Source organism: Sorex fumeus, unplaced genomic scaffold (genome assembly GCF_029834395.1).
Source record: "Sorex fumeus unplaced genomic scaffold, SorFum_2.1 ptg000122l, whole genome shotgun sequence".
NCBI classification, from domain to species: domain Eukaryota; kingdom Metazoa; phylum Chordata; class Mammalia; order Eulipotyphla; family Soricidae; genus Sorex; species Sorex fumeus.
In genome coordinates this window covers 5,551,320-5,577,694 of record NW_026606179.1, presented here as the reverse complement: position 1 = coordinate 5,577,694, position 26,375 = coordinate 5,551,320, and the positions used below count along the sequence as shown (strand labels likewise).

Below are 26,375 nucleotides of genomic sequence, written 5' to 3'. Positions count from 1 at the left end.
GGACAGCTTAGCTGTAAAAGTTTTGTGCATTTTTCAGGAGGTTGTTCAGTGGTTCTCCAAATAGTGTGGTGGTTGTCAAAAGCCAGAGGGGAAAGCAAAATAAAGTTAGAAGGAGGAAGAGATTGTGTCTTGACAGAATTTTAAGCACATTGAGCAGAGGAGTTAATTTGATTTTAAGTGGAGGCAAATAAAATTCACTCTGTGTTTAGCTGGTTTTTGCATAAAGCAGGTTAGAGCTTAAGTGTGGAAATAAGATGAATCTTTTCATCTCTGCTAGAGGAAAGAGAACTCAGGAGACTATTGTAGCTATTTTATTTTTTGTTTTGAGTGTGAGGGCCTGAACTAAGGAGCAGCAGGAAAGGAGGATTAAGTAGGAGAAAGGATTGCAGAGCTTGGAAGCCATTTGGGTTTAGGATTTCAGGAAGAGGAAGTCCTGGGGCCTGTGCCATTGTGCAGTGGGGAGGGCACTTGACTTGCACATGGCTGCCTGGGTTCAGATGGTCCCCCAAGTCTCCCAGGAATGATCCCTGGATGCAGAGCCAGGAGTAAACCCTGAGCACTACTGAATGTGGCCTCACAAAAGCAAACACACACACACACACACACACACACACACACACACAGAGTAAGACAAGGAAGAAGACCTTGATGGGAACTGGATTGGTAATGCATAAGTCACTCTGTACGGGCACTGCGGAAGGTATGCCGTGGAGTATAAAGATGATGAGTTAGGCCTGGAGGTGTTGTATAGGCAAGTGAATGGAGAGGTTGAAAATCACTGATGAGAATATAGAACATAAGCTGCAGAGTCATTTCAGATAAATTGTAGTTTGGTAAAGGCGAGTGAAAGTGGATACTAAGCATGAAAACTATGAGGACTGCTATGGCGACCGCTCAGAGGATAGAAGCACATAATTTGCAAGTAGGACCTCCACGTTTGATCCCCGGCACTGTGTGGTCTCTAGGTCACTCTGCCAGAAGTGATCCCTGAGCTCAGAGCCCAGGAGTTAAGCTCCCTGGAAAAGCAAGGATTGTTAGTGCAAAATAAGAGATTAGTGTTAAGTGTAAGGTTGTTGTTGATGCTCTTAATTTTCTAGAGAAAGACTGTTCTGTTCCTGTTGTTTTTGGTGTTGCTGTTTTCCTTTGCATAAAAGCCATTAACTCTTACATTCATTTAACCAACCTAAACTTGTTGATGCATTGATTTAAAAAAAAACCTGTATTAATCATCGTGAATTACAAAGCTATTCAGGCATACATTCTTTCAGTATTAGTCCTTTTACCAGTGCCCACTTCCCATCACCCATTTTCCTTCCTTCACTCATTTGCCTCTCACCCACCTGTCTGCCTCTCTGAGGGGCATTTTTAAAAAAAATACTTTTTAAAAAGTCTTTGCCCTGTGGTTTACAGTACTGTTGCCGATAGGGTTTTGTACATGACACTTGACCACCTTTCAGCATCACCTCCTTCAGGTTGATCTTCCCTTTTCTGTAGTGCCCCACCTCCAACACCCCCCCCCCCCCCCATATGTTTCCTTCTGCCAGTTCTCATGTTCTTTGATTCTGTTGTGTTTGAGTATTCATTATTCCTCCATTATAAACAGAGGTTTTTGTTTGTTTTGTTTTTTGGGCCACTGCCCCCAAGCACTCAGGGGTCACTCCTGGTAGTGCTGAGGGGACAGTACAGGATCCTGGGGATTGAACCTGGGTTGGCCATATCCAAGGCAAACATCCTACCCATTGTACTATAGGTCTAATCCTGACAGTTCTTCTTTTAACTGTCACTGTCCTCCTGTTGTTCATAGATTTGCTTGTGCGGGCACCAGTGACGCCTCCATTGTGAGACTTGTTGTTACTGTTTTTGGCATATCGAATATACCACGGGGAGCTTGCCGGGCTTTGCCGTGTGGGCAGAATACTCTTGGTAGCTTTCTGGGCTCTCTGAGAGGGACGGAGGAATCGAACCCGGGTCGGCTGCATGCAAGGCAAACGCCCTACCTGCTGTGCTATCACTCCAGCCCATTAAAAAAGCATACACTCATAAAAAGATAGTAATACTTATATTGACTGTTAGCTATTTGTTTATATGCTAATTTTAAAGCTTTAATAGCTTCATGAGAGAAAACATAATTTACATATTTTAAACTAATGGGAAAAATTAACTGCTAAATCATATATCTCAAATTGATTTTTTAAAATTATGTGATCCGATGCAAATTTTTTAATCTGAAGTTCTGTTACTTGTATATGAAATTTTTCTCAAAATGGGACTGAAGTTAGATAATTCATGGAAGATTCTTAATTCATGGAAGCCTATTTATCTTTCTTTGTTTTTATTACCTGAGACATACAATCTTTTCAAAAAGAGATATTTTATTTCATGTGCAAACAATTGCACAAAGAAGTGAAAAAGGAGTATTCATGATGTTTAAGACTGGGATTTTAAGAGTGCTAACGCATTTTTTATTCTCTGAAAACAAAGACTAAACATGGTAATATGGGACTCAAATAGCAATGAAGTGCTTTGTTTTAGAAAATCATTGTAAATCAAAACACTTAGAACTCTTATTAGAACTTTGATTTAACCAAATGCCTAAAGACACACACACTTAAGTGTTTTTTTAAAAATCCTTGTGTGCTATTCTTCTCTTCTTCTCCTCTCTGAAAAGCTAATTTCCCTAGCTAAAAAAAATGAAAAAAAAAAATAACACAGAAAATACCCACACCTGTAAGGTTTTTCAAATCTTTCTGTGAATACAAGTAAATTTCTAGGTTTATATGCATTTAAAATTTGGAACAATAGCACAGTGGTAGGGCATTTGCCTTGCATGCAGCCAACATGGCCGACCTGAGTTCGATTCCTCCACCCCTCTCGGAGAGCCCGGCAAGCTACTGAGAGTATCTCACCGGCATGGCAGAGCCTGGCAAGCTCCCCGTGACGTATTCGATATGCCAAACACAATAACAACAAAGTCTCCAATGGAGACGTTACTGGGCCCGCTCGAGCAAATCGATGATCAACGGGAGGGCCTTTACTTTACTTTACTTTTTATTTTTCACTATAACATGGGTCTCTTGGTTTTCCATTTATTTTCATCATTAGTGATTTAAAACAGTTTTTGTATATAATATGTCATAACTTACATTTTCTAAAGGTTTTATTCATTAAATGCACATTATTACCACATGCAGTGGTAAGGATTGAACCTGGGTCTTTTGCATGAAAAGCGTGCATTCAACTCATTGAACTCTCTCTGGTCCTTGAATCTGAGGATGCTAAGATGATAAAAATTCACCTTTAAAATATTTCAAGAGAGGCAGACATGTATATACAAGTGGTATGATATTTTAAAATCATAGTTAAAGATACTATATTTGGAAAACACTTTAGAAGTTTTTATGCAAACATACTTTTTCCAGATTTTTTTTTGGGGGGGAGGTGGGATTATACTTGGCAGTGCTTGGGGTAATTCCTGGCTCTGCACTCAGGAATTACACCGAGTGGTGCTTGGGAAACCATATGGAATGCCAGAGGTTCGGGTCATCTGTGTGCAAGGCAAACGCCTAGCTGCTGAACTATCTCTCCAGCTCCCAATCAGATGATTTTTAAAGTTTTGGTTGGAATTGACTTTCTGCCCACTTTTATGAGAAAATAAAGTTTCTTAGTCTAATAAGTATTCTGACTTGCATTTAATTATTAGAAAGTTTTAATTTTATGTTGTTAATTTTAGTCCCTTCCAGATATGCAGCATATTCAGGAAGAAAACTTGTCCTCCCCACCATTGGGTCCTCCTAACTATCTCCAAGTATCCAAAGATTCTGCCAGTACTAGTAGCAAGAACTCTTCCTGTGATACGGATGACTTTGTTTTGGTTCCACACAACATCTCGTCAGACCACTCATGTGAGAATCTCTCCTAATTGTACACACTATATTTAATAATTTACTAGATTAGTATTTTTCAAAGTTATATCACGTTCTTGTGTAAGGAACCTTTTCAAATGAGCATTTCATTTAATTGCTTGAACTCCAAAATTATATTTTACCTTTTTAAAATTTGTTCAGTCATCTTCCAGAAAACAGTAATTTGGAATTCTGAAGGTAGATGAAAATTTTATCAGAAATTATCTCAAACTCCATACTGAAAAAGCAGTAGAGAAGCCAGCAGAAAACTGAATTAATTTTAAGAAAAACCTTATTTGGGAAAAAAACTAAGAGTAAAGGTGTCTTGAAAGTATTCTAGATATTTACTTGCTTAAGTTCAAGAATAAACTTTATAAGTATATAGAAGGAATGTTTATAAGGGACATAAAATCTAAGTTAATTAAATGCAGTAGGCTTTCTCTGAAATTGTGGTGAATGGTAACTGAAAACCCACATCAAAATATGTTAGATAAAACCTTTTAGAAGGAAGGAATCCTTACTTAGTTGTAAAGGAATAATGTGACAAGAGTAGAAAATTGGTTACTTTTTGCATTGTTGATAGGACCAGATGGATATTGCTGGGGAACCAGGCCTTTTAAAGATGAAACATGTACTGGAAATTGGTTATTTTAGCAGTAGCAAGTTGATCCCATGTGAGTAGTGTTGAAGAAGAAATTTGTATTTCTTCATGCTTGGAGAAGTTTGTGTTCAATGCCTATATAATTTTTGTCAAGTGCTTATTTAATAGCTGCTTATTCTAAGTACTATATTAGTTATGTGAAGGACTGTGGCCACAATACTCAGACCAAACACTTCAGGATTTGTTAACTATGAAAGGGAAAACATAAATACCATGGCAGTAGTGGGTGACAGTTTATAGTTAGTGTGATGAAATGGATACTTAACGTTAAAAACTTTAAAAATCATCAAAATTAAGTTTTATTTTGTTAAAAAGGTAATTAAGTATAAAATTATGAGCATTTTAAATCGGAAACAATACATCATTTCTCAAGTCATCCACCATCCACCATGATAATTTTATGTCAATATTTTGTATTCATTCATTGTTTGTTGGGTATTTTGCTCTTTTTCCACTGACATACAGTTCCAGATTTGTCATATTAGGCTTATATAAAGGATTGGGTTTAGTTCAAGTTTCTCTATTTTATTCCATTGGTTGTTTTCCTAATTATAATAGTTTTTAAATCCTACCCAAAATACCAAAACCAAAAAATTTTTTTTTAATTCTCATGTGTTTGTATGTGTGTATGAAAGGAATTGGGGGTTTGGTGGAGAAAAACTCCATATTCATTAGCAGCACCCTAAATCCAGTACTTTATTAGACAAAATACTAGACTATTCTTGTTGAATGCCTCCCCTATTTAATCATGTTACAAGTGATTGGACAAATTCTACAAATAATCATTTGGGGATTTAGATAAGAGTGTATTGATTCTAAAAGACCTAATCAGAAACAGCTAGATCTGTACAATAATAAATTGTCTATTCAAGAATGTTTTTATGTTCTGGGACCTGAGTGATAGTACAGCAAGTAGAACATTTGCCTTGCATGTGGCTGACCCGGGTTCAATCCTTGGCATCCCATACGGTCCCCTGAGCACCACCAGAGGTAATTCCTGAGTGCAGTCAGGAGTAACTCCTGAGCATCACTGGGTGTGACCCTCCCCCCCACCAAAAAAAAAAAGAATGTTCTATGTTCTTTAATAATTTGGTTTCTTTATTATGTTTTGGTACATTTTTATACTTTTCGCATAATGGACTTTATAATTTTGTTTAATTTGTCATCTTTATTTTTTGTTCTTGTATATTATCAAAATTTTTTTCAAAATTGCTTCTCTGGTCTTTGTTTTGCCTATTCCCAGGTGTTCATTACTTTCAGTACTGCCTCTCCTATCCGCCCCCCCCCCCCATTAGTTCTTAGACTTCATCTCTTTGATATATTTGCAGTAGTTGCTAGTTGACCATATTCACATTTTTAATTATTAAAAATTTATTTTTGTAAAATAGCACTGTAGCACTGTCTTCCCGTTGTTCATCGATTTGCTCGAGCAGGCACCAGTAACGTCTCACAACAAATTGTGAGACTTGTTGTTACTGTTTTTGGCATATTGAATACGTCATGAGGAGCTTGTCAGGCTTTGCTGTGCGGGCAAGATACTCTCAGTAGCTTGCAAGGCTCTCTGAGAGGGGCGGAGGAATCGAACCCAGATGGGCCGCATGCAAGGCAGATGCCCGACCTGCTGTGTTATCACTCCAGCCCCCTCCTCAACTGCACTTTTCCAAAAATAGAAGAATAGAATTAACAATCTCCCATGTAACACAGAATTCCTTGGGGATCTTAGTCCCTTCCTTAGATGATTTATAGACATTTTTCTTAACCTTTTTCCAAATCTTGGTTTCTAGAGTCTGTTCATCGGGGAACTATGGACTTATTTTATAAACTACTTTAAAGCAGCACCAGAGTTTGTCTCTGGAAATGCAGTGTTCTGGGTCCCCTTGTTACGCGGGAGAGATACTGAGTCAAATCCATAAATGGCTTGGCCTGTTCAGTCTGGCTCGAGAAACTATGAAAGATCTTGGGAAGGCCCAGAATCTGCCCCATCTTAGTGGGGGATTACTGCTAGGATTCTAATTCTCAGCACCCTAAAAAATCCTCTTCTCCCACTCACTTTCTAGAGTGGGGGTGCACCGAACGCTATTCTTACCTTTAGTTGGTAGCTCGTGCCCACCCAGGCACGCCAACTGTGTAATCTCCTAGGGGCGGCTAGGGAGAGACCCAATGGCTCTCCTCCTTGCTGCCTGTGTTCGGGGGGTCCTGGGTTGCTCCCCCAGCTGGGGTGGCTTGGCATTTTTGTAAAATATAGATATAAATGATATTTTTACTCTTACTATAGTTCTGCTTTGTTTTTGGTGTTTGAACCACACTTGGTGAAGTTTAGGAGTTACTTTTGGCTCTGCATTTAGGAGTATGTGGTGGTCCTTGGAGGACTATTTGAGATGCCAGGGATTGAACCCAGGTCAGCTGTATGCAAGGCAAGGGCCCTACCTAATGAAAATTTTTTTTCACAATGTTGGGAATTGAGCTCAAGAGCCTCACACATGCAAGGCCAAGTTTTCTACCAGTGAGCTACATTTTTTTGTTTGTTGATTTGGTTTTTTGGCTATACCCAGCAGTGCTGACTCCTGTCTCTGAGCTTAGGGATCACTCCTGGCTGGCTCAGGTACTGTGGAGTGTGCCAGGGATTGAACCTGGGTTGGCTGTGTGAAGTCATGTGCCCTACCTTCTATACTATTGCTCTGGCCTTGAGCTATGTATTTTTAAAAGGTTTCATTTTTTTAGAGAAATTTTAGGTTTATAGTATATTTGAAAGGAAGGCACAGAGATTTCTCATAGCTCCCTACCACTCCACATGTATAGTCTAACCAGTTGTCAATATCACTTGCCAGAAGTATATATAATAGTTATAACCAAGATGGGCCTATATTGACATCTCATAATTTTCCAAAATTCATAGTTTACATTAACATTCATTCTTGGTGTACATTTTATGGTTTGGACAAATATATCATGATATATATGTGTCCTTACAGTATTGATATCAGGCAGAATATTTTCACTGCCTTAAAAGTTCTCTATTTTCTCGTATTTCTCTGTATCTGCTAACTCCTACAAATGTGCTAATCATTTTATTGTCTTTGTAGTTTTGCTTTTTCCAAAATGTTGTATGATTTGAATTATGTAGTTTGTAGCCTTTTAAATTTGGCTTCTTTCCACATAGTAATATGTAATATGTATTATGTATTTAAGATTTAAGTAGTAAGATTCCTCCATATCTTTTTGTGGTTTGATATTTAAGTGCTAATAATATTTTGTTTGGGCACATCACAGTTAATTTATCTACCCACCAACTGAAGGACATTATTTTGTTTTTTTTGTAAGTTAAAGAAATTACGTGTAGAGAATGGTCTTAAGCATGGTTGTGGCTGGAACCAGAGGTCTTCAGCTGCTGGGGCTTTGCTGGGGTTGGGAGGGAAACTCAACCCACCCTCCTCCAAGGGACCCAGATGAGGACAGCAAGGCGTGGAGGCAGGAGACTCTGTGCTGTTCTCTTCTAGGAGCTGGGTTTTATAGTTTCTGGGTCTTGACCGGTGATGGGATTACACTGCACCGGGGGCAGTTAGTGGGTGTAAAGCCTAGCTACTGGAAGATGGGGGATCTGGGTGGAGGAGGCCCAGTCCCAATCCGAGCAGGCTTGGAGATCTACGCCCCAGGTCCCGCACACCTGGGTTCCTCTGCCGGTTCCTTCATGCGTGAGGCTCATCCAAACGTGTGGAGAGTGGAAGATCCCCCATCTTCCAGTAGCTAGGCTTTACACCCACCAACTGCCCCCAGCGCCATGTAATCCCATCAACTGCCAATACCCAGATACTATAAAACCCAGCTCCTGGAAGAGAACAGCACAGAGTCTCCTGCCTCCTCGCCTGGTTGTCCTTAGTGGGGCCCCTTGGAGGAGGGTGGGTTGAGTTTCCCTCCCCACCCCGAGCAGAGCCCCGGCAGCTGAAGACCTCCAGTTCCAGCCACAACCATGCTTAAGACCACTCTCTACACGTTCGGATGAGCTTCATGCATGAAGGAACTGGCAGAGGAACCCAGGTGTGCGGGACCTGGGGCGTAGATCTCCAAGCCTGCTTGGGTTGGGACTGGGCCTCCTCTACCCAGATCCCCCATCTTCCAGTAGCTAGGCTTTACACCCACCAACTGCCCCCGGCGCTGTGTAATCCCATCAACCGCCAAGACCCAGAGACTATAAAACCCACTTCCCAGAAGGCACAGCCGCAAATGCGACCATGCGGCATCTTATTATCTAGTTCTTATTCTGGAGGACCTGGCAGGCCACCGAAAGTATCCTGACCACACGGCAGAGTCTGGCAGACTCCTCGTGGCGTATTCAATATGTCAAAAACCAGTAACAATGGTGGGTCTCATTCTCCTGACCCTGAAAGAGCCTCGAATATGGCACTTTCTAAAATCTCAGGTCTAGGACGAAGGAGACGTTACTGGGGCCTGCTCGAGGACATCGATGAACAATAGGATGACCGTGATACAGTGAAAGAAATTACAAATAAACATCCAAATGCAGGATTTTGTATGGACAGATTTAAACTATGGCGTATGTTAAAATACAGCCATGTTCCATCCCTGGCACTGTATGGCTTCTCTTGCACTGCTGGCTACATCCCTGGGGACATCAAATACCACTGTGGAGTCCAGTCCCCCTTCCCCTAAAAAATGAACCCAACCATTTTTGTTCCTTTAGGTAAATAGTATGGAGCACAATTGCTAGATGGCATAGTATGATCATGCTTATTTTATTAAGAAACCCACCAAACTGTCTAAGTGATTGTGCTAATTCGCAGTCCTACCAGTAGAGTAGTTTTCATCTGCATTTGCTCCATAACACATAAAGCATCTAAATTGTTTTGCAGGAGGCTCAAGGGCCTTTAAAGTAGACCTCAGGAGGTCCAAGGACCTTTTGTGGTGATTCTCAGCTAAACCAAACCAGTGGTTCAATGCAAAGGCTTGAGGAATTGGTACTCTTCAGACCCTGCAGTGCTGAGGATTACTTGGGCCACACCTGGTGATGCTTGGGACTTCCAGGACACCTGGTGATTGGTAGGGGTCCAGTTGGTACCGAGGATTCAGCCAGGCTTGGCAGCAAGCAAAGCATGCTCCTTAACCCTGTGCTATTTTGGTGGCCCGATATAAAGCATCTTTTATATGCTGTTTTTTATTCATACATTTCCTTGGGAAGAATGCTTTAATATCAATCAGTTTTTAATTTAATTTTCAACCCTCCCTCCCCCAGCTTCTGTTGATGATCAAAGGATACAGACACTTGGTCATGTTGCTCGGATATCTGGGTGTGCTACTTGCCCTCCTTTAATTTTGATTCACCCAGAATCACTCCTGGCAGGCTTGGGGGACCATCCTTGGGGTGTCAAGGATCAAACCAGGGTCAACTATATACAAGGCAAGCTCTGTATCCATTGTATTATTGCTCCAGCCTCTAATAGTTTTCTGATATAAATCTTATAGGTGATTTTGTTAGATTGGCACCTAAATTTTTACCTGGGGGTGGGGTGCCAATGCAAATGGTTTTTTGTTTGTTTTTTGTTTTGCTTTGTTTTTGTTTTTGTTTTTGTTTTGTTTTTTTGTTTTGCTTTTTGGGTCACACTTGGCAATGCTTAGGAGTTACTCTTGGCTCTGCACTCAGGAATTACTCCTGGCGGTGCTCAGGGGACCATATGGGATGCCGGGAATCAAACCTGGCTTGGCTGTGTGAAAGACAAACACCCAACATGCTGTACTATTGCTCCACGCATTGGTGTTTTATTTTTAATAATTTCAAATTCTAATTGCTTATTGATATTTAGGAAAGCAAGTAGCTTTTGTGTTTAATCTTGTATCCTGAAGCCTTGTTTTAGTAAGTCATTCGTTCCAGAATTAACTTTGTCAGCATAAATGGTCATGCCTTTCGTGAACAAGGACATTTTCATCTTTCTTGCCAATCTATATGCCTTTAATTTCCTTCTCTTGTCTTACTGCATTAGCAGGGGCTTCCGGTATGATGTTGTAAAGGATATCCTTGCTTTTAACTGATCTTGGTGGGAGATCTTCCAGCATCCCGCTTAAACGTCATGTTAGTCTTAGCTTTTTGTTGTTGTGATTCTTGGGTTTCCCAGACTTGGTTGGAGTTTGCACACTTAGTTGTAGTGTGTGTAGATACACTTACTGTGGCGACAGGATCACAAATGGCAGTGCTGGTGATTGCACTGAGTAGTGTGGGCTGATGGTCTGTTCCTGAGTCATATACCTGGGCCTAGGCTATAGATTTTTGAGAAGATACTTGTTATCAAATTGAAAAAGTTCCCTTTCGGGCTGGAGTGATAGTACAGCGGGTAGGGCCGTTTGCCTTGCATGCAAATCCCTGGTGTCCCTTATGGTCCCTCCAGCACCACCAGGAATCATTCCTGAGTGCAGAGCCAGGAGTGACCCCTGAGCAGCATTGTTGGGTGTGACCCAAAAAGCAAAAAAAAAAAAAAAAGAAAGAAAAGAAAAAGTTCCCTTTTAGTCTTTGTGTGTGTGTGTGTGTGCGCATGTGCTTGTGCTTGTGCTTGCACACCTGCACCTTGAATTTTGCCAAATGCTTTTGTATTAGTATCATCGTGTAAGTTTATTTTTTGTCTGTGTGATGAATTATATTAATTCCTAAAGTGAAGCAAGCCTTGCATAGTGGGGATAAATCCTATTTGTTACGGTGTATTGTTTTTTTTAATACACTGTTAGATTCAATTTGCTGATATTTTGTTAAAGGTTTCTTTTTTCTGGAAGAGGTGGTCACATTGCAGGATCAAACCCAAGAAGTATTTACTACTGAACTACATCCCCTGCCTGAAATAAAAGTGTGTGTGTGTGTGTGTGTGTGTGTGTGTTTTAATCCATAATGCATCTATTGGTGTGGTTTCCCATTTTCGATTCAGGGTTCCTTTAAGTGCTGCTTCCATCTTAGGGAGCACCCTTCCAAAAGCCTTCCCCTTCTCCAGGCTGACGAAGGACACTGGAGCAGCCAATACAGAACCGCTGTCTGTGGAGCCAGGGAAATGGCTCAGAGGGCTGGAGCACTCGGTGAGTAGCCGCCCACTCATTCCCCCCGCACTGCCAGGTGCGACTTCAGAAAAAAAAAAAAGAAAACAAACTCTGCGCAGGATTTAAGATGATTTTCCAGCATCCTGAGCATTTCACTTCCACAGAATAGAAATTGGGGCTCTACACGAGAGGCTTCTTGTTCTTGTTTTTTTTTCTGAAAAGGAAAGGAGATATTTTGCTTGAGGCATATTCTCATGGGAAGGTTATTACCTTATTAAAAGGGGCTGAAGGTTTTACATCTATGTTTATGAAAGATACTGATCTCCAGTTTTTATCTTTCTCTGTTTTTCTTATTTGAGTGATTTGGCCTCACAGGATGAGTCAGTTAGAATACTTGTGCTTGTGTTGGGTTTTCCTTTTTCCCGTCCTGCTGCTGGTGATGACTGGGGGTTGCATTCTTTCATTGTGTTCACACACACTTCGTTATCGCTGGGCGTCACAGATGGCAGTGCCCCTAAAACCCCGTTAGTATGAGGAACAGGACCCACTTCATGCTTGCAAGGAGGGCACTCTGCCCGGCCAATGCCAGGGCCCTCTGTGCTTCTGTTCTGTGAGAAAGATTTTAGATCAGAGTTTGTTATAATTTCTTTTTTTCTAAATAATATGAAGCAGGATAGTATTATTAAAAGAAATTCACTTAGATGTTAAGGGAGAGGAAGAGAGGAAAACCTGTTAAAGAGTGAACAGGGACTTGAAAAGCAAGCAAGTGAACAAGCCCAGACTTTAACTTCATCTATAAATGTCTGTTATATCACTTAAAAACTCATCTGGGCCTGGGGCTTTTCTGATTTGGATTGTTATTAATGATTGGTTCAACTTTAATAGATACAGGCCTGTTTGGATTGTTTACCTCTTGTGTGAATTTTGGCAGATGTTCCTTTGACAGAATGAATACCAGTTTGTCTAGGTTATTAAATTTGTGGGGCTAGAACTGTTCATAACTTTTTCTTTATTGTGCTGTAACTTCACTGTAATCTATAGGAATTTCTGTTTTATCACCATCTTAGATAGTAATAATTTGTGTCCTTTCTCTTTTTCTTCTAGTTAATCTGACAAGAAGCTTTTTGTTTATACTATGGGGATTATGAGTTGCAGTATAGATACTGAAAGGTTATCATGTATATCACTTTACCTTCTTTCAGCACTCAGTTCTTGTCCAGTGAGTGAGTGAGCGTTTCCAGCTCTCACTGTCGTGGTGTTCCCTTCGCTATCTTGACTCCCCTCCCCCTTCCTCCCCTTGTGGAGAGCTTCCAACCATGTACCAGCCTTCATAGCCCTTGTAAGAACCAGTTTTCAGTTTCATTGATTTCACCTATCGATTTGCTGTTTCTAAATTTTCTTATTTTTGTCTCATTTATTTTTCAAGTAAGTGTTTTTTTATTTAGTGAGCAAGGAGAGGGGGTGAGCAAGGAGAGGGAGCGAGTGAGTTCCTCATAAAGTAAAGAAAGAGAAACTGCATCCAGAACGAGGGTGCAGATGACTCCAGAATGGAGTTTTATTTCTCTTTAGTTCTTTTATTCTGCTTACTGTGGGGTTAATTTACTTTTCTAGTTTCTAAGGTAGGAACGTTGATTATTGGGTTTAGAGCTTCATATATATGTGTACACACACTCATACACACACTCAGTGCTGTAAGTTTTTCTTGAAACACATTTCTCATTGCATCTCACAATTTTTGGCAAGTTGTTTTAATTTTACCTTTTCAGAATATTTTACATTTCTCTTGAGATTTTTTTCCTTTAAACTACTATAGAAGTGTGGTTTTAGGATTCTTGTATTTTAGGATTTTTCCAGTTATCTTTCTATTACAGATTTATAATTTAAGTCATTGTGTTCTGAATGCAAACAATGTATTATTTTTGATCTTTTAAGTTGTTAAGATATTGTTTGTGGCCCAGAATATAGCCTATTTTGGTGATTATTTTTTGTGGGAAATAAACAAGAAAAGACATCAAGAAAAATATGTATTCTGTTGTTGGATGAAGAAGCAAATGTATATATTGTGGGTTTTTTTTTTTCTTTTTGGGTCGCACCCGACATTGCAACAGGGGTTACTCCTGGCCCCGCACTCAGGAATTACTCCTGGTGGTGCTCAGGGGACCATATGGGATGCTGGAAATCGAACCCGGGTTGGCTGCATGCAAGGCAAATGCCCTACCCACTGTGCTATCGCTCCAGCCCCATCTTCATGGTATTATTGAATTCAACTATATCCTTACTGATTTTATCAGGTTTATCTATTACATAATTTGTTATTATGTAATGCCTTTTTAAGAAAGAATCCCTCCTTTGAAGTATTCTCTGTCAAAGGTAATGCAGCTACCCTTGCTTTTGTGTGTGTGTGTCTGTGTCGGGGGGTGGGGGGAGGAGGAGAGGAGGGACCACACCTGTGGTGCTGGGGGTAGGGACAATGCTATGCCATGGTCCTACTCAGGATTTTTGCATGCAAAGTGTGAGCTCCGGCCTTTGGGCCATCTTCTTTTGAGTAGTATTAATATGTTCTGTCCACCTATTTACCTTTAATTCTTTTGTGTATATATTTAAGGTGAGATTCCTAAAGACATCATTTTATTAACCCACTCTGAAATTCCTTTTAATCTTATATTTAGATCATTGATATTCAGACTGATAATGTAGTTAGTTTACTATCCAACATTCATTACTGTTGTCTTGTTTATTGCCCTTGTATTTTGTTTTCTTTGGTTTTGTTTTTTGGGTGCACACCTGGAGGTGCTCAGGGCTTACTCTTGGCTCTGCACTGCAGGATTACTCCTGGAGACACACGACCATCAAACCCCAGTCAGCTCTGCGCAAGGCTGATGCCCTCCCCGTGGTACTATCACTCCAGCCCCCTTTGTTCTTATTTTTGTCTTTCATTCCTTTTTTGTCTTTTGTGGATTTCATTGCAGATTTTATTATGATTCCATTTCTTTTCCTAGCATATCAATTATATTCTTTCCAGCCACACATGCTAGGGGAAAAGAGAGCTGAGATAGAGAAGGGAGCACCAAATAAAGGGTGTTGGGAGGATCCGCCCAGGATGGGAGTAGCATGCTGAAAGTAGACTATAGACCAAACATGATTGTCACCCATTGCCTCTTTTGCAAACCACAACACCCAATAAGAGAGAGAGAGAACAGAGAGGAATGCCCTGCCACAGAGGCAGGGTGGGATTGGGGGGATAGGGGGTGGGAGGGATACTGGGATCTCTGGTGGTGGAAAATGGGTACTTGTGGAGGGATGGGTACTTAATCATTGTATAATTGAAACCCAAGCACAAAAATTTGTAAATCTACAACTGTACCTCATGGTGTTTCACTAATAAAAATTAAAAAGATAAGTCATGAAATTTGATGATTTAAAAAAAAACATTTTAGTGGTTTCCCTACAGTTGGCAGTATATGTTTATAAATTCTAATTGATTTTCAGATAGCTATGCTATTATTTCATGGATAGTTTGAATAACTTTAAAAGTCTTAATTTTTTCCTTTCCATTGTACTATTACTGCCATTTATTTATTCATTTATATGTATTTATGCATATTTATATAAGCAAATATAAAAATATTGCCATTATTTTACATTTAATGAATTCTTTTTAATTTTTTTAATTGAATCACAGTGAGATATATAGTTCCAAAGTTGTTCATGATTGGGTTTCAGTCGTATAATGTTCTAACACCCATCCCTTCGCCAGTGTACATTTCCACCACCAATATCCCCAGTTTCCCTCCTGCCACAATCACTGCCCTGTGCCCCTTGCCTGCCTCTACTTCTTTTATTCTCTTTTATAATGTCCTTTGATTAGGACCCAGTCTGTTAGCCTGTATCTTTGACCTGTCACCTTTATGAGTGTGTCACAGTTTTTTTCTTCCTATCTTAGGTCGACAGGATGACAGGAAGAGAGATTGAGTTATTTCTCTTGCCAGTCGGCGGTAATAATACCATAGTGGATTAAGCTCTTAGTTAGCTGGTATCCCTCCTGGGGTAAGGTCTTGTTAAGAGGATCAGAAAGCAGCTAGGTTTTTTGTTTGTTTTGTGTGTGTATGAAGCAAGACTTTTTTTGGGGGGTGGTGTGGGGGAAGTGGCTGGGTTACACCCTGCTGTGCTCAGGGGTTACTCCTGTCTTAGCCTCAGGGATCACTCCTGGTGGTGCTCAGGGGATCAGAGGGGAGCCAGGGATCAAATCTAGATCTGCTGCATTCAAGGCATGCACCTTCCCTGCTATGATATGGTTCTGGCCCTGAGCAAGATAGTTTTTTAAATCAAAACTACTTCATTGTGAGAGTTAAGAAAAGGGAAGCTCATGTTCAAGGGAGAACTTGGGGCTGTACGGAGTGGAAAAATCTATTACAGAGACATAGACAAGCAAGCGTCTCGCTTGTGTTTAAGGGAGAACAAGAACTTGAAGAATAAGCCATAGCTTAGCGGTAGGGCGTTTGCCTTGCATGCAGCCAACATGGCCGACCCGAGTTCGATTCTTCCGCCCCTCTCGGAGAGCCCGGCAAGCTACCAAGAGTATCTCGCCCGCACGGCAGAGCCTGGCAAGCTCCCCATGACTATTCAATATGCCAGACACAGTAACAACAAAGTCTCCAATGGAGACTTTACTTGGGCCCGCTGGAGCAAATGAATCACCGTGAGATACAGTTACAGATTTACAAACTTTCATGATTACATTTCAGTCTGATCGAGCACCCATCCCTCTACCAGTGATGAAGAGCATTTTCTCATGTGTCTTTTGGTCATTCAGATCTCTTTGAAAAACTTTCTGTTCATTTCATCTCCCCATTTTCTGATGGGATTGGATGTTTTCTTCTTGTAGAGTTCAACCAGTGCATTGTATATCCTTGATACTGACCCCTTATCCAATGGGTAGCACTGCACTGTAGCACTGTCCTCCCGTTGTTCATCAATTTGCTTGAGCGGGCCCAGTAACATCTCCATTGTGAGACTTGTTACTGTGTTTGGCATATCGAATATGTCACGGGTAGCTTGCCAGGCTTTGCTGTGTGGGCAAGATACTCTCGGTAGCTTGCAGGGCTCTCTTAGAGGAGCGGAGGAATCGAACCCGGGTTGCCTGGGCCGGCCGCGTGCAAGGCAAATGCTCTACCCGCTGTGCTATATAACACAGCACATATTGACAATGAGTTTTTTCATTAAAAGCATCAAAATGGGGTGTTAACAACAACATAGCCATGACAAAAAAAGACATGGCAAGCAGTGGCTAAGACAGACCCAGGCAGAGGGGCAGACCACTCGCACAAAATCACAATCTTTTTATTTTTTTTTTTTCAGAGTAAAGGATACCACAATGCCCTGAAATGAAAGCATCTAGGCAGCTAGAGAGTAGGCTACATTTTTACTTCTGTTAATACCGCTCAGGAGTGTAAATACAACTAGGGGATAGATCTGAAGCCCACCTGGAGCCAGTGCCTTCTTAGGCATTTGAACATGTACTTCATTCACAAACCTCTCCTCCTGACAGAATTTATCACCCCTGTTTTGTCATTAATTCCTTCCCCTTCTCATTTAGGTAGAGACCCCTGTATACTTTACATCTTCTTTTAAATGCTTAATACAAGTAACCACAGGAGAATCTCTTCTCCCCTTGAAAAACTGCAAATAAAGATGTCAGCTATTGAGTATATTTGTGGCATCTCCAGCAGCTGCTGTTAAATACCAGCTGGTCTAGCTGAATAAAATTACCTCTGAGTTGGTATTATAAAGATGCCTGGGCAGCATTGCTGTATTAATGGATTATTGAGTGAGCAATGAAAACCTTGGCCAGCTGATGCGTTTTATTACAGATAGGCTTTATGATGTGCATCACTAATTTTTACAACTAGAGAAAATATGAAAAAGGAGTAAAAAAATCCCCATAGAAATGGATTTAATTCGATTATTCCTATCAGTGTTTCCTAGAAGGAATCAAAGTACATAATTACTGTATATAAATATCCAGGTATGGACCTATAACCACAATTTACCCATCCATCTCTGTGGATATGCCATCATTAATATAGACAAGCAGAGGAAGCACAGGGACAAGTGCAGAATGTGTACAATTCATGTGAATAGATATTTACTATGCTGTTGTCTGCCAAACAACCCAATTGACTACAAAGGGACCACATGACCAAAAATAGTTTTGAACTGTTCACCAGTTGGGCAATAGCTTAAAAGTCCATATCTGGCCAACTGTACTGTGGCAATCCAAGGGACATGATAATTTCATTCCCTCTACCGATTTCGCTTTGGTTGTTTTCTTATAAACCCAGGTTTTTAAAGAACTCCACCAAATTATTTCCCAGAACCCTTAACTTTTCAACTTAGGTTCAAAAGAAGTTTGTTATTACTGGTTGTCTATATTTCTTCTGAATGGCTGTGAATATTTGATGTTAATTATCTTATAGCCAAAACAAAATCTACTCAATGGACTTCGTGATGAACATTATGTTCGTAAATATTATTAAAAGCAAATATTTGGATTTCCTCAGGAACAGTCTGTGACGGCTGTCATTTCCTAGAAGATATTTATGCACAATGTGTTGTATTGGAATGAGTTTTCTGAGTTTTGTTCTCTACTTTAACCAGTTTAATTGGTCACAGCCTCCTGAGAACAATGTTCATCCTTAAAAACAATTGGAAGCATATAGAAGCCTTGAGAGGGCCATAAATAGAGTGGTGCATTTGAAGTCCTTTGAAAACTAATGCCATGGGTCCTGGCTCCTGTAGCAGCCATAAAAATAGCTGAGCCAATACATTGCCTTAACTTCTTTTGAACATCCAGTGGGTATTGGGTGAATATCCTTTACCATTCTGTAGACTATCTTTGTATTCTGGTCACTGTTTCTTTTGAGGTTCAGAAGCTTCTTAGTTTAGGATAGTCCTGGTTTTTTTACCTCTATTTTCACTTGCTTGGTCAGTGGCATTTCATCTTTGAAGATACCTTTAGCTTCAATGTCGTGGAGGGTTTTGTTGACCTTTTCTTCAATGTACCTTATGGATTCTGATCTGATGTTGAGGTCTTTAATCCATTTTGATCTGACTTTTGTACATGGTGTTAGGTAGAGGTCTTGAGCCCATGTTTTTGCATGTAGCTGTACAGTTTTGCCAGCACCATTTGTTAAAGAGGCTTTTCTTGCTCCACTTAACATTTCTTGCTCCCTTATCAAAGATTAGATGATAATACGTGTGAGGGTGTGTGGAAGGATATTCAACCCTGTTCCATTGGTCTGTGGCTCTGCCATTTTTCCATCCAATAATACCATGCTGTTTTAATTATTATTGCTTTGTAGTAGAGTTTGAGGTTAGGGAATGTGATGCTTCCCATCTTCTTTTCCCTAAGAATCGCTTTAGCTATTGGTGGGGGTTTGTTGTTCCATATGAATTTCAGGAGTGTTTGCTCCATTTCTTTGATGACTTCATGGGTATCCTTATAGGGATTGCATTGAATCTGTATGGTGCTTTGGGGAGTATTGCCATTTTAACAATGTTAATTCTCCCAGTCCATGAGCACGGAATGTTTTTCCATTTCCCTGTTTCCCCTTTTATTTCTTGAAGTAGTGTTTTGTAGTTTACTTTGTACAGGTCCTTTACCTCCTTAGTTAAGCTGATTCAGAGGTACTTGATTTTCTGAGACATGATTGTGAACGGGATTGCTTTTTTCATATTGCTTTCTTCTCTCTCATTATTTGTGTATAGGAAAGCCATGGACTTTTGGGTATTGGTTTTATAGCCTACAACTTTATTATACATGTCTATTGTTTCTAGGAGCTTCATGGTAGAGGCTTTTGGGTTCTCTAAATATAGTATCATATCATCTGCCAATAGTGAGAGCTTGATTTCTTCCTTTTCTATTTGGATGCCCTTAATATCTTTTTCTTGCCTAACCACTATTGCAAGTACTTCCAGTACTATATTGAATAGAAGTGGTGAGAGTGGGCATCCTTGTCTTGTTCCTTAACTTAGAGGGAAGGTTCTTAGTTTCTCCCCATTGAGGATAATGCTTGCTATGGGCTTGTGGTAGATGGCTTTGACTATATTGAGAAAAGTTCCTTCAGTACCCATTTTTATGAGAGTTTTCATCATAAACAGGTACTGGGTCTTGTCAAATGCTTTCTCTGCATCTATTGATATGATCATATGGTTTTTATCTTTTCTTTTATTGATATGTGGATTATGTTGAATGACTTCCGAATGTTAAACCATTCTTGCATCCCCAGGATGGATCCTACTTGGTCATGGTGTATGATCTTTTTGATAAGTTGTTGGATTCTATTTGCTAATATTTTGTTGAGGATCTTCGCATCCATATTCATCAGCCTGTAATTTTCTCTTTTTTTGCTGGGAAACGAACCCAGGTTGGCCGCGTACAAGGTAGTTGCCCTACTCGCTGTGCTGTCACTGTTAGGTTGGAACAATAGCACAGTGGGGAGGGTGTTTGCCTTGCACACAGCCAGCCCCAGTGCGATTCCTCTGTCCTCTCTGAGAGGGCAAGCTAGAGAGAGTATTCCGCCTGCATGGCAGAGCCTGGCTAGCTCCCCGGGGTGTATTCAATATGCCAAAAATAGTAACAACAAGTCTCACAATGGAGACGTTACTGGTGCCTGCTTGAGCAAATTGATAAACAACGGGAGGACAGTGCTACAGTGCTAATTTCCCCTTTGCTTTTAAAAGAAAAAATTCCCCCATATTTATTGTGGGTATTTGATGTAACTCCTTGTTTTTGTGTTCACACACATGCCTCTGGATTTCATGGAATTTTTTGTTTTGTTTTGATTTTTTAATTTTCAGAATTGTCTCTGTTGAGCTTCTTGCAATTCATGGATGACAGTAAAGGTGCTGGTGTCTGAGAATTTTTTGCAGGTGACTCTTTTCAGTTAAGGCACAACTGCTTTTATTGTGTTATCTTTCTAATCTTCTGGTTGAGTAAAGTGTAGGCACTGCTTCCTAACTTGGTATACTGATTAGATCCACTAGAGAATAATAAGCCTGTCTTCTGCCTAAAGATGGCATTCTTGGTATTGTGTGGGAGAGTTAAACAGGAAAATGCAGAAAAGCCATTCCATAAGATTTCACTTACTAACAGCCCCCCGCCCCCTTTTTCGATCATTTCTCTATTTTCATTTATTCTGCAGTCCAATGACCCTTTGTTATTTTCTATATAATAAAAAGCTGGATGTGTCAACATCTAATTTGTTTCTGTACCGGGGAATGAACATTCCTTACTAGATAAGGTTGGGGAAAGGATAGGACTGTTTTAACTGCTTCCAAATTGACAGTTTTTGTTATTGTTTTGGGATCAAATGTAGGGTCTCTTATATTCAAGGTATAGCCTGTATCTTTAGCCTGTACTCTGCCACTGAGTTCCTCAGTCTACCAAATGACTTTAAAATAACCCCATTTTGGGTACTTGATCATTGTATAACTGAAACCCAAGCACAAAAATTTGTAAGTCTACAACTGTACCACATGGTGTTTCACTAATAAAAATTAAAAAAAAATAATAATCTCATTTTATTTTTGCCCTCAAGGCCACTTTGAAAGACATTTACTCAGCCTTTTGGAATTCTGTGATGTGAATTGATTTATAGACTTACCTTCTACTGGCAAGGATTCTGTTTCGTTTCTTATATCAAATATCACTTGCCTCAGTTTTTTAGCTCCCAGATGTTTTTGAATGTTGACTTTTGTATTCTTTTTGCTCTGGTGAGTTTATATTTTGCTCTTTCTTTTCTTTTTCAAATTAAAATTGTGGTGTCAAAATAATGATTACAAAAAAATTATGAAATCTATTAGTGGATGTGACTCAGTGATTCTACTTCTTGGTGTGTATCCTTAAAGCACAAAAACATTAACAAAAATATTTATGCACACCTATGTTCATTGTAGCACTCAGTACAATAGGCAGGGTATGGAAGTGACCATAAGACCAGCAACAGATGAGTGAATAAATAAGTTCTGATATTTTAATACAATGCAATAATAGCACTGAAGCACTGTCCTCCCGTTGTTCATTGATTTGCTCGAGCGGGCAACAGTAATGTTTCCATTGTGAGAATTGTTACTGTTTTTAGCATATCGAATAAGCCACGGGGAGCTTGCCAGACTCTGCTGTGCAGGCGGGATACTCTCAGTAGCTTTCTGGGCTCTCCAAGAGGGACAGAGGACTCAAACCTGGGCTGACTGCATACAAGACAAATGCCCTACCCACTGTGCTATCGCTCCAGCCCAAAAAAAATTAAAAAAATTTTTTTAATAAAAAAAATAAAATAAATTAATTAATTTTGGCTTTTTGGAACACACCCGGCAATTCTCAGGGTTTATTCCTGGCTCTGCACTCAGGAATAACTCCTGGCATGCTGGGAGTTCCATATGTAATGCTGGGGATCAAATCTGGTCAGCCGCATGCAAGGCAAACACCTTACCTACCCGCTCTATTATTTCTCTGGCCCTTTTCTTTTCTTTTCTTTTCTTTTCTTTTCTTTTCTTTTCTTTTCTTTTCTTTCTTTTCTTTTTAAATTGTTAGTGATGTGCAGCTGGTAATACAGAGGGGGTTGTGGGGGGGGGACTGAACCAAGAGTGGCCTGTCTGGGTCCTCCACATGAGCCGCATCCCCAACCCTGACCTGATCCTCGTGCTCATCAGTGACTTACTTCTATGCCAATGCCCGTCCCTTCCTTCCCCCCCCATGCGACCCCCTTCTCCCCAGCTCTCTTTGCCCCTCCCACCACCACCCTGCCATCCACCCCTGGTGGGTCTGGAAGTAGGAGCTAGTCCCTGCACCCGCCGTGCCGCCATCCTCACTGGTACAATGAAATAATATGCATAATAATCAAATAATCAGAATGTGAAGCCATGGGTTCAGAGAAGCCATGGGTACAGTTGGCAGGCCACTTGCCTTGCAAGTAATTCCAACCCTAGTTCAATCCTCTGCACCCCATATGGTCCCCTGGAGGGATCATACCTCTAGGAGTGATCTTAGCACAGTGCCAAGTGGCACCACTGATTCAGACCCAAACATAGAGTCATGCAGTTCGCTGCACCATGGATGGAACTGGAAGGCGTTCTGTTAAGTGAAGTAAGTCAAAGAGAAGGACAAACCCCTGATGATCCCACCTATGTGTAGAAACAAAATAAGGAAGTAGTATTTAACAGTGACAAACCCTTTGCATTAGAAAACAGATTGTAAGGTGGACTAGAAATAATTCAAGGACATTGGTGGGGACCACTTTGGTGGTTGCGTTGCAGTAACTTTATATCATTATCACAAACAGTGCTTTAATCATGTTATCTAAACTATATAAAATTTAAAAATATACTCTATAGGTGGGGCTGGAGCGATAGCACAGCGGTAGGGCATTTGCCTTGCATGCGGCCGACTTGGCTGACCCAGGTTCAATTCCTCCACCCCTCTCGGAGAGCCCGGCAGCTACCAAGAGTATCTCGCCCACACGGCAAAGCCTGGCAAGCTCCCCATGACGTATTCGATATGGCAAACACAGTAACAAGTATCACAGTGAAGATGTTATTGGGCCCGCTCAAGCAAATCCATGAACAACGAGAGGACGGGAGAACTCTATTGGTGGGTGGATCTTTTTGTCCTAGGACAATCTTGCTATTAGGATAACTGATCAAAGTTTTAAAGTTTCTTGAACGAATTTCCATCTGGTAGATTATGCTATCAAGGCAATTTTTGCCTCAAAATAGACTCCTTCCTTGATTCATTTGTCTTTGTTTTCTTACCCAGATATTTTTTTATGCTGCTTACATTCTCTGACAGCATCACCTTCTTTCATTAGTGGAATGTGTGCTACATCAGAGTTAGGGATATAGTGTTTGCCAAAATAAATGCATTCTCTGTTCAGATTTAGGGCCATTCAAAGACATTTGTGATTTTTTTTTATAAGTTAGCAGGAGGATGATTACTCTGTGTGTGTGTGTGTGTGTGTGTGTGTGTGTGTGTGTGTGTGTGTGTGTGTGAGAGAGAGAGAATAGGGATTGAATACAGAACCTTACACAGGCCGAGCAATGCTGTACCGTTGAGTTATATTCCCTGACCACAATAATTTTTCTTTTTTTCTTTTTTTAAAATTTTGGCACCCAGAGATGCTCGGGAATCATTTCTGGCAGTGCCCAGGGAACCTTAAGGTATGGCGGGGATCAAACCATATCAGCTGTGCAAGGCTAGTACCTTACCCACTAAACTATCTCTCCACCCCCCACCCCCATGATTTTAAAATAAAATAATATTATTTCATCAAACTGCTATTTTGCAGCTACACATATCTAACTTTTATAGTCATTTAATCTCATAAGGTAAAGTCAGATAGTGGATATAAGTACAAAAGCAGGGCACATCATTTTGAGCCATGCTATGATCAATGAGGAGGATAAAAGAAAATGGCCTGTGGTTCGTGCTGCTGTGTCTCAGAGCCCACAGCTCCCGTCATATCTCGTTGAGAGCCTCCACAGGGTCCAGGAGAAGCCTGTGTGTGAGGATGGGAGTAACCAAACAGTGGATGGACCTCAACTTTATTATACAGTCATTTTGTTATAATGTAGAATATGTGTTTTTTTTTCTTAAAATGACTTACCGGACATGTCATTTACTAAAAATGAAGGGTATATGGAAAAATTGTGATTAATGCATACCACCCTTTGGAAGTGGCACATTAAAAAGGAAACATGATAAGATTTTTGTTTGTGGTGAAGAACTATTGTGAAATAAAGTAAATAAGACCCCTTTACCTTGAAAAGGGTCTGAAGTTTGCTTGAAGAAATTGCAGCATGTGAATCTAACTAAGTCCATTGTTCTGTACACACCATGATAAAATCACAGCTTCAACATGGTAAATTTACATTGTGTCTAAATTGTTTTCAATCACTTATATGGAAACAAATTCCATTTTTTCTGAGCAGGTGGTCTGAAAGAACTGATAATATTCTTTTCTTTTTCCTGTAGATGATTTGCCAATGGGGACTGCTGGCAGACGGGCTTCCAATGAGTTTTTGGTGTATGGAGGGTATGTTTATGATTGAAACATTTTTATGTGTTTTGAATAAGGTTATAGAACATTTACTATATTCTTGATTACAATATTCATTTTGTTGCACAGTTTATCATTTCTTTAAAAACTTTTTTTAATTATAATAAAAATACAAACATCTGTCTTGGTCATTTTGTTTATTTTTGAATTTTATTTTTGATTCTTTAAAATTTGGAGGCCATATCCAGCACATCTCAGGATTCACTTGTAGTTTTGCTCTCAGGGATCACTCCTGGCGGGCACAGGCGGCCATATGGGATGCCAGGGCCTGAGCCCAGATTTGGCCGTGTGCAGTACAAGGCTGTACTATTGGTGCAGCCCCTATCGTTTTGTTTTGTTTCTGGGCTACACCTGGCAGTGCTCAGAGCTTGTTCTTGGCTCTGAGCTCAAGGGATCGAACATTGGTAGGATGCACACAGGACAAGTTCCCTACCCATTGTATTATCACTCCAGCCCCTGTCTTGGTTATTTTAAAGTCACAATTTATTTACAGTATTGGACATACAGTGTTCTATGGTAAGTGGTCAGTGATTCTATGGTAAGGTAAAGGTAAAGGCCCTCCCATTGATCGTCGATTTGCTCGAGCGGGCCCAGTAACGTCTCCATTGGAGACTTTGTTGTTACTGTGTCTGGCATATCGAATACTCTCGGTAGCTCGCCGGGCTCTCCGAGAGGGGTGGAGGAATCGAACTCGGGTCGGCCATGTTGGCTGCGTGTGTAAGGCAAACGCCCTACCCGCTGTACTATCGCTCCAAACCTCCAAGTGGGACTTGACAAATAGTGATGGAGAGTTCTTTTTTCTTCACAATCCTGACAAAATTTGTTTCTGATCTTTGTGATAAAGGCCATTCTCATTGGAATGAGGTGATAGCTTACTGTAGTATTATTGTTTTTTGTTTTTATGGTGCCAGATATAGAAGAGCAACATGCCTGACCTCTTTGTAATTTTGGTATGTGTTTCCCTGATAATAAGCGATGACATGTGTTCATTTACCTTTTCTGCCCATTATAAAGATTGTTTTTTTGGTGGTGGTGGTTGACTCTTATGAGTTCTTTATAAAATTTTGATATTAACCACTTATCAAACGTTTAATGTGCAAATATTTCCTCCTCTTTCATAGGATTCCTTACACACCTCCTCCCCAGTCTATAAAGGTAAAGGTAAAGGCCCTCCCGTTGATCGTCGATTTGCTCGAGCGGGCCCAGTAACGTCTCCATTGGAGACTTTTGTTGTTACTGTGTCTGGCATATCGAATACTCTCGGTAGCTTGCCGGGCTCTCCGAGAGGGGCGGAGGAATCGAACTCGGGTCGGCCATGTTGGCCGCGTGTAAGGCGAACGCCCTACCCGCTGTGCTATCGCTCCTGCCCCCAGTCTATACATTTATTTATTTTACACATTTTAATTTTCGGTTTTGGGGCACACCTGGCAATGGTCAAGAATTACTCTTGGTTCTGCACTCAGGAATCATTCCTGGTAGTGCTCAGGGGATCAGGTGGATGCTCAGGGGACCTCCAAGATGGATGCTGGGGATCTCCAGGTTGGCTACTTCCACAGCAGATGCCTTACCTACTCTGCTTTCTCTCCAATCCTGGTTTTGTACCATTTTTATCTCAGTGCTATGATTGACAATAACCTTTTGCGAATATATCATTCTAACGCCCCACCC

At 40.5% G+C, this 26,375-nt stretch overlaps 1 protein-coding gene across 3 annotated transcripts in view; it reads left to right on the top strand.

The window, feature by feature from the left end:
• The window catches only part of ULK2 (unc-51 like autophagy activating kinase 2), a 124,230-nt gene that overhangs the window by 47,780 nt on the left and 50,075 nt on the right, over positions 1-26,375 (top strand). For all 3 annotated transcript variants that reach the window (XR_008795380.1, XM_056136875.1, XM_056136874.1), the window contains exons 13-14: positions 3,731-3,902; positions 24,623-24,683. Coding sequence is in view for 2 of the 3 variants with exons in the window: in XM_056136875.1 (XP_055992850.1) it covers positions 3,731-3,902; positions 24,623-24,683 (233 nt within the window). In the remaining variant the exon portion in view is untranslated. The remainder of the gene's footprint in view (positions 1-3,730; positions 3,903-24,622; positions 24,684-26,375) is intronic.